This window comes from Mercurialis annua, linkage group LG2, assembly GCF_937616625.2.
Source record: "Mercurialis annua linkage group LG2, ddMerAnnu1.2, whole genome shotgun sequence".
NCBI classification, from domain to species: domain Eukaryota; kingdom Viridiplantae; phylum Streptophyta; class Magnoliopsida; order Malpighiales; family Euphorbiaceae; genus Mercurialis; species Mercurialis annua.
Window position 1 is genome coordinate 55347275 of NC_065571.1, and position 9538 is coordinate 55356812.

The 9538-nt window shown below is 32.0% G+C and overlaps 1 protein-coding gene across 1 annotated transcript; it reads right to left on the minus strand.

Annotated features, from left to right (window-relative positions):
* Positions 1–3920: 3920 nt before the first annotated feature.
* Positions 3921–6299, minus strand: LOC126668760 (zinc finger BED domain-containing protein RICESLEEPER 2-like). The gene is made up of 3 exons (XM_050361940.1): positions 6282–6299; positions 4048–6190; positions 3921–3952 (listed from the first exon to the last, which is right to left on the minus strand). The coding sequence occupies exons 1-3, from the start codon at positions 6297–6299 to the stop codon at positions 3921–3923; spliced, it is 2193 nt and encodes a 730-aa protein (XP_050217897.1).
* Between the last annotated feature and the right edge of the window lie 3239 nt (positions 6300–9538).

Below are 9538 nucleotides of genomic sequence, written 5' to 3' on the forward strand. Positions count from 1 at the left end.
ATGGAATAGCCATTCTTTAGTTTTTGAGAGGAGTGTTTATTCCACAAAATCATGGAATAGCAATTCTTTAGAATATCTATTCTATAAAACAAAGTAAAGAATTGTCATTGTATACGGAATAGCTATTCCATTCCGCACCTATTCCATGAACCAAACATAGTAGAAAAATCTTTACACGTGTGGCCACATGTGGATAAGCCGACTCGTGCCAGTAATTTTGTCCGTCGTTTAGCGATTTGGACCGGATCTCGGCCATGAAGTTCTGTTTAAATTTTGGCTGTCAGTCACGTGATTTTGCACGTGATCTCATGCTCCTTTTGTGTACATGTACGTACTGTGTAGTGTTTAAACTTTAAAGTAATTAAATCGGATGGTTGAAGTACACTCTAATTTCATTTAGATTATGAAAGAATCGCTGACACCCGTTGATCAGTTGACTTATTTTAGTTACCTTTACCTCCACCACTCTTTGACTGTTGGATTGCGTGTTACTAAAAATTACTACTAATAGAATTCACGATGCAATATTATACCGGCATATGCAAATGTTAATGTTATAGATTAAATTTCAAAATTTAACTACAATTCAATGCTATAATCAATACTAGACTTAATATTTGTTATACTCCCTCGGTTCTTTTTTAATTGTTCATTTAGCCAATATTATACATAACAAAATAATACTCCTTTTATCTTAACTTATAAAGAAAAATATTAATATAGCTCTATTAGTTAATAAATGCTTTTTAAATAAAAACATGAAATCATTTATTAGGAATGGGTAAATTTGAAAGATAATAGCTAAATTATATAATAGACAACTAATTAAAGACAAATATATTTTGCTAAATGGACAACTAAACAAGAACGGAGGGAGTATTCTGTATAAATTTTGACACCAATTATAAAATATGCCAAATTTTGACAACTAATTAAAATTCATTATTTAATAACAATTTTTTACATTATATATTTTAATTTTATTTTATTTTTTTCATTTTAAATTTTATGCTATTTTTTTACTTTTACGATTTCGATTGATTAAATATTTTAATAATAGACCACACATTAATATGTAAAATAATTTATAAAATATTTTTATATAGTTCATTGATTATATTAACAATTATTTTTTAAAAGAACTCATTATTATATCAAATAAAAATAAAAATTTTATTACTAAAAATTATAAAATATGCGAATGATTTTTTTTATAGAATATATATCAAATAAAAATAAAATTTGTATTACTAAAAATTATAAAATATGCGAATGATTTTTTTTATAAAATAATAAAAAATTAATAGATAAGTACCCTAATAAATAATTATAATATATTTTTAACATTTTGTATTAAAGATAATATTAGAATGTTATGTTAAATATAACATTTTGTTATAGATGCTCTAACTATCTCTTAATAATAAGGGTTAATCTATATCTATATCTATACTATATATCTATACTATATATAAAAGCACGAACCGGGGGGGGGGGGGCAGGCAAATTTACTGAATAATCATTTTCAGTTTATTACTAAATAAAAGTTTTATAGTCATTAACTAATTAGTTATTTAATTAATCTCTATTGTAATTAAAGTCCTAATTAGAATAGATAGCTAAATTATCTCCAATTTAGTTTTTAGTTTGTAAAAAATAACTAAATTATTTCTAAATTAGTAGGAATACCTATCTTATAGTTTATACTATATTTGGTCAGTATATTATTATTTAAATTTCTATCTTACTATTTTTAAGATATTATTAATAAAATTAAGTTAATTATTTAGTTATGGTTATTATAAAACCAAAAGAAGAATAAATTCAGTATGGAAAAAAATTTAATAACCGAATATATTATATTTACTTTTACAAAAATTCTTAACTAATTTAATATTAATTATAAATAAAAGATTGATATAATTAAAAAAATTACTAATATGTACATTGACGAGTTACGTTACGAGCTACGTGTATAGCACGTAATGCGAAACTAGTCATTTAAAACTACGCTATCTCATGATGAAATTGACGCTCTAGACTTTACGTTTGAGAAAATTTGATTGATATAAATTATAAAAGCAATATTTTAATTAATTTAATAAGATAAAGTTATATCATTAACTTTATCAACACGTATTACATATTTTAGCGTATTTTAATGTAATTTTTAAGTTTATCGATTTTAAGCACAAAGTTTTAATATTTCATAAATCAAAATATATATATTAAGCAATTTTTTTTTGATAAATGATATTTGAATTAGCTCAACCACAAATAGTGGAAGGCAAAGAAGCTAAAACAATCAAAATTGGAAATATTAAGCAATTTTTTAATAAAATATATTAATATATACGTTTTAAGATATATATTTTTTCCCAGCTATGAATTAGGAAACAAGTTACAACATCATACAGGCGTTCTAAGGTTGCACTTGGCGTTCTAAGGTTACCCAGTGCCAAGTGCATAGCTTTCGTTTTCTGAGCTAAATTATGAGCCTGTCTATTATCCGCCCTCCCGACGAATTTTGCGGTACATAAATTGAAGAGTGATTTGTAGTGCCAAATATCCTGGCAAATGTTCAGCCAGTAATCCCTGGAATATTAGAAACACTGGCACTGAGAGACGCCATGCATTGGTGTAGCACTCAAGATTGGAGGAAAGTTTGCTTTGAGGGTAGGAGTGTGCATCGGTCGGTTCGGTTCGGTTCGGTAGTGAAACCTTGAAAACCGACTATGCCGATTAATCAGAAAATTAAAAACCAAATTGCCTATTTTTTTCCCAAAAACCGATTGATTTATAACCGAATTTTACTGGTCGGTTCGATTTGATTTCGGTTCGGTAGTTCGATTTGGGCCTTATTGAAAGCCCATTTGAAAATGAAAAAATTTACAATTAACTTATACAAAATTATATAAATGCCCAAAAATTACAGGCAATAAAATGTCCCCCAAAAACCCAATTAACCTATATCCCATACATACATTTGAATCCCTCTAATTACAGCAATCAGATGTCAACTTAGCAATACATATTGCTTACAGATTGTACAAAAATTAGGCCCTTAACAGAATGTACAAAAATTTATACAGATTCATTAAGCAAAGCAAAAAAATAGGCGAATGAATCTTGTATTGTATTTTCCTCCAAGCAGAGTCAGCTCAGTTCAGAAGAAAGCTGTGAAGAATGATTAAAACACAATACAGCAAACAAAACGAGTATAAGTATTTACAAGTTAGAAGTTAGGATTTAGGAGAAATACAAATTGTTAAAATTTGAAAACCAGAAGGAATTTTTAAAAAATGGGCTCAGAAATTTGTTTATCTTTCATTTGTAAAGCGATCAAATGACATGGTGGCTCAAAAGGTGCCAAAAACATCATATCAAAAATTGAAGGCTTTACAAAATCTGAATGTGGTGGAAGCTTCATCACTGCCCAAAAAATAGTTTAAAATAGTTTACAAAAAGTTAAAAAAATAAAAAGACTAAAAGCAGTTTAAAAGTTAAATAACAGGTTCAATATAGAAGCTTGAAAGTTTCAAACCATAAGTTAAACAGTTTCAAAGTAGCTTGAATCATATGAAGAGAAATAGAAGGAGTAGAAATATCAAAGTCATAAACATTTGAAAATCAATAGAAATATCAAAGTTAGAAAATCATACTTGCTGCAGTTGCAGACAAAGTCAACAGCCAGCATTTGCTATGCTTCCACCACCACATTCTTATCAAAATTCAGAAGGGACAGGGACAGAAATGATCATTAGATCACTTTCAAATCTGAAGGGACAGGGACAAAAATTGATCCTTAGATCACTTTCACTTCTTAAGGGACAGGGACCATGCATTTCTGCTTCCACCATAAGGTCCAAACACTTCATGTGTTTCCAAAAAACAAAAAATCAGCATTTTCCTTGCATAATTCAAATTGCAGGTGGACCAACATTTGGCAACTCTGGATTGACAAAGAAAAGTATAAAAGTTCAGAATAAATAAGTGAAAATAAATGTAAATAATTAAAACCAAAATACAAAGGAAAGAGTGCATAACCTTTTTCAAAGGAGTCCAATTCATCCAAGCATTCTTCAACTACAAGAGGGGCCTTACAAGCTCTTAGCCAATCTTGTGTGCAGATTAAAGCCTCCACCAATTTAGGAGTTAATGAACTCCTGAAGCAATCAAGTACCCTTCCTCCCGTACTGAAGGCTGACTCAGAAGCCACAGTGGAAATGGGAACACCAAGAATATCCCGAGCAAGCTTCGATAGAATTGGAAAACGATGAGCATTTTGCTTCCACCAGGTTAAAACCTCCAATTCATCACCATCTTCCACCAAATCCTCATTGAGGTAAACCTCTAGTTCACTCTTTCGAGAACTTGAAGCTCCCATTTCCTTTCTGTGCTGCTTGAATCTTGCCTTACTGACAGAAGCAGGCTTTCTAGTTATAGCAGAACTAGACACAGAAGAGGCTAAGACATTGCCTCCTTGAGGTTGAGTCAGCTCAGATTGAGAACTCATACATGATACATTGTTTCCACCACATTCATACAAACTGAAATACTCATTACACAAAATAGTTAACTCATCAACCACAGATTTAAACAGACTCCCACCCTTTTCAGGACCAAACATGATTTTCAAATTGTATTCCATTCCCTCCAACTTAGAGCTAGGATCAAAAATATAAGCAAAGAAAATCAGCTTGTTCATTTTTTCAGGATCCCCCCAATACTTATCAAACTTGGTTTTCATTTTTTCACCCAATGTTTTTACCTCAGTGTCATCACTCTCAATCATATCACACAACACCACATTCAAATCACATATTTCCTGAAAATGCATATCAGCAGTGACATACAAAGATCCAGAAATGCGTAAAGTGACAGAGTAAAAGTGAGATAGACAATCAGCAAACTTTCTGACCATTTCCCAGTCTTGAGCATCAGGTATATTACCATTCAAATCAATTTTGAAAGAGGACTCATCCTCATCATACTTTTCAAAAGCTTTTTCAAACAAGCAAGCAGTACTAAGCATCAAGAAAGTTGAGTTCCAACGAGTAGGCACATCAAGACATAAAGATTTTTTAGTTGGAATTTCAACAAAGTCAGCAGCCTCTTTGAATTTTCTCAACCTAGCAGGACTATTTCTGATATATCTAACACAATCTCTCACTTTTTTAACAGAAACATTCAAATCTTTCAGACCATCAGTCACAACCAGATTCAAAATATGTGCAATGCATCTCATATGCAAATACTTCCCCTTAGCTACCCCAGTTCCCCATTGCAGCATTTTTTTCCTAAATGCAGACACTGCTGTATCATTGCTACTGGCATTATCCATAGTGATACTAAATACATTTTTAAGACCCCAATCAACCAGACAATTTTCTAAGGACTTAGATATGTATTCACCCTTATGGCCAGTGACAGGCATGAAAGCTATGATACGTTTATGCAACACCCAGAAATCATCAACCCAATGGCAAGTAACACACATATAATTAATTCTCTGAATGCTAGTCCATGTGTCAGTTGTAATACTAACCCTTTGACTATGACTCTTAAACAGAACTTTCAATTTTAACCTCTCTTCTTCATACATTTTAAAACAATCTCTAGTCACAGTCCACCTAGATGGTATGATAAACCTTGGACATGCAGTGTTCATTAGTCTTTTAAACCCCATCCCCTCAACAAACCTAAATGGAAGTTCATCCACAATGATCATATAGCATACAGCAGCCCTAATAGCATCTTGATTAAATTTCCAGGCTCCCACCATAACATTATCATCAACAACATTCAAAGGATTAACAACAGGAATCATAGTTAGCAAAGTTTGTCTGGTCTGTTTACTATGTGGGTTTTTAAGGCAAGCAAGCATGTGAGCTCTCAAAGTGGAGGTCCCATTCATTTTAGAGTGACAGTTATAAAGTCTAGCACAATATAAACATTTAGCATGTAAGACTCTACCATTTTCATCACAGACCCTTTCAAAATGATCCCAGACAGGAGACCTACTTGTCATTTGCCTCCTCTTTCTTGTTGGGGCATTTGTTCCCTCTGCATTAGCAGGCACAGGTTGAGGGCCATTTATGCCCTCAACCTCCATCAACGAAGCAGTAACCACAGGAGCAGGACTGGGAGCAAGATTGCTCTCAGTCCCAACTTCAAGAACTGTGGGCATCTACAAACACAAAGAAACAAACAGGAATTAGTATCTTTTACAAGAAATATGGAACTTGTGAAAAAAAAAAAGTATACAGAAAAATGCTTACCGTTGGGTTCATAGCCATTTACAGGATGCAGAGAAACAAGAAAGAAAGGGATTAAATTTCAGAGGCAGAGAACTTCTGGGACCAACAGAATCAATGGGATCAAGTTTTGCTTCCACCAAAGAGCATGAAATAAGACTTCAAAATTTTCAATTCCACCACACAGAATGAGATCGATGCTTCCACCACTTGATTGCTCAAAAAATCAGAAAAAAATAAGCATCAGAAACACACATTTACAGAAGTTCTTGCACAATAAGAATATACAACTGAAAAAGAAGACTCACCCTTTTTAAACTGCAGTCAAATGAATCGTTTTCTCAAACATTAGATCCAAGAGAATCAGATGAAGCACCAAACCAACACGTGAATCAAACAGAAATAAAGAACAGTTTAGTCACAAACCCAGAATCAGATAAAGAACACATGAACTTCAACAAAAAGGAAAGAGATAATTAAAGACTCACCGATTAATCTGTTGTTCATAACAGAGAGAGATCGCCAGTCAAAAATTAGATCCATGTTGATGTTCCATAAAAACGAAAAAAGTTAGGAAGAATCAAATAATAACAGTAAGAAGAAGGAACTTAATGTAAACAGAAACCAAAACTGAAAAAAACACTCACCGGTGATGTTATACATCATGCATGTTCCTTCGAGAGAGAACGAAGGTCGAAGGATATGAAATATAACATCATCGAGCACTAAAAAGTATAAAATGGTGGAATCTGTATGATTAAAACCTTAAAACGCTAGCTTAATCGAAGTTTTAGAGGAGAAACCATTGCTGTTTTAGGATTTGAAAGGGTCGAGTGATGAAAAATGCAGAGAATGGAGACGAAGAGTTTGGGATTTCAGAGAGAAAAGGAAGAGAATCAGAGAGAAGTAGGCGGTGCAAATGAATTAGGTTTAGGGTTTTTTTTAAGAGGCGAATTTATACCCTACACAAAACGCTGCGGTTTGTGTAGGGTTAACTGGAGTGTCACACGTGCATGAAGCCATCCTCACACGTGCTTCAGCCCCCTCTCAAAACGACGTCGTTTCACTGGTTCGGTTTTTCGGTTAAATCGGTGGTCATCTACCCAAAACCGAATTGATTATCATAAACCGAAAAAATCACCCAACCCAACCCAAACTGTGCCGTTTTGCTTGAAACCACCGAATTTAATTCAAAATTTCGGTTTAATTCGATTCGGTTTTCGGTTCAATTCGATTAATGCACACCCCTATTTGAGGGTGATGCTAAAAATTAATAATTCATATTTTAAATTATTAAAATTAAAAATTTAGGTTAAAATAAAGCAAATTAAAAATTGATCATGATTTACTTTATAATTGCTCATATTTGTTTGTAGATTTTAACTATCAATTATCTTCAATCGTTTTCTCAGTTATTTTGATTTTTAGCCCAAAATCTACATCTCTTTGAAATGTCACTCTCATACAACAAATTTTATTTTTTGAAGATTTGTATGCTCTAAACATTACTAATCACCACTTAAAAAATGGTTACCCAATTCCCACCAAAACGCCTTTAAATTGTAACCAAACTTTCTTTAAGTTATATTTTGAACAAAGGATCAATTCACCCCCTCAACTTGGCACGAAATATCAAATGAGTCATTCTCGTCACTTTTGGTACAAACAGACCCAAAAGTTGCGTTTTCGTATCGAAAAAGCCCCTCTCTCATTCTTGCCCACTCTCAAACCGCGTTTGAAACACACTCTCCTAGTTAAATATGTAGAATAGTCCTTATAATTTTGAAAAATTACAAATTAATACCTAAATTAAAAAAAAACTAATTTTAATTCACCCCCTCTCTCATTCTTCACCGGAGCAGACCCATCTGGGTCTGCTCCTCCACGATGGAGGAGCAGACCCAGATGGGTCTGCTCTATAGGGAGGAGCAGACCCATCGGGTCTGCTCTTCGCCGGAGCAGACCCAGATGGGTCTGCTCCAAGGGGGATAGCAGACCCATCTGGGTCTGCTCCTCCGATGAAGGAGGAGCAGACCCAGATGGGTCTGCTCTTGAAGACCAATGCTCCTCCGGCAACCGGAGCAGCTGAGCTGCTGCTCCTCCATTTTTTTTAAAAAAAAAAATTTAATTTTTTTTTTAAAAAAAAATTAGTTTTTTTTTAATTTAGGTATTAATTTGTAATTTTTCAAAATTATAAGGACTATTCTACATATTTAACTAGGAGAGTGTGTTTCAAACGCGGTTTGAGAGTGGGCAAGAATGAAAGAGGGGCTTTTTCGATACGAAAACGTAACTTTTGGGTCTGTTTGTACCAAAAACGACGAGAATGACTCATTTGATATTTCGTGCCAAGTTGAGGGGGTGAATTGATCCTTTGTTCGTTATATTTTTATAAAACATCAAAATTCTTAGTTATTATTTTATGAAACGAAACCAAAATTTCCTAGTCCTTTGACCTTTTTCCCTTCCATCAACATCACTTTTGACACCTGGTATCGAACTAGATGGAAATAGTTAATTAATTTATGGCATTTAAAAATTAGAATAATTATGCTGTTGTACTAGTGGGAAATAAAATAAAAAAACTACAATTATTTTTTCAAATGGTAATCTAAAAAGACAAGAAAAAAAAAGTAAAATATGAAAAAGTAAGATGTAGAAGTATTGGGATCAGTATTTTAAGTTGATTTAAAATGAGAAAGGTTACAGAATTCTAATTTTTTATTCCGTTATGAGAATGATTGTTGGATTTGTCTATAAGCTACTGAGATATGCTTTATTGAAAAAAAATAAAATTTAAAAACCTAATAAAATTTCTCTTAAAAAAAAAACTAACGAGAGATGCTCGTTCGACCTATCTACCAAAATTATTCCCTTTCAAAAGTTTTTTAATGTACTCTTTTTGTTTTTTTATTTGTCTATTTAATTAAATTATAAATACAAATATTAATATAATTTTATTATTAGTAGATGTTTTATAAATTGAATATAAAATTATTAAATTAAAAAATTAATGATTAAATCATCTTGAAATGCCTATGTATAGTTGATAAGTTTAATATAACAAACATTATGAGTATATAACAAATTAATAGTTATATAAATAACATGACTGAAAAATTGTGATCCTCATTTTCTCTCTAAATTTTTGCTCTCTATTATCTCTAAATTTTTATATTTTTCATCTTTATTCTTTGAAGGTTGGGATAAGGTGTTTTTTTCTGTCTAGATCGAAAAATCACCTCCTCTCCGTCCATGATACTATTTTTTTTATAGTTTTC

What these genes read in the sequence shown, in the direction of transcription:
- LOC126668760 (XM_050361940.1), bottom strand. An exon ending in ATTGGACTCCTTTGAAAAAG is followed by an intron (nt 3,953 to 4,047) that starts GTTATGCACTCT and finishes TTGTCAATCCAG; the next exon opens with AGTTGCCAAATGTTGGTCCA.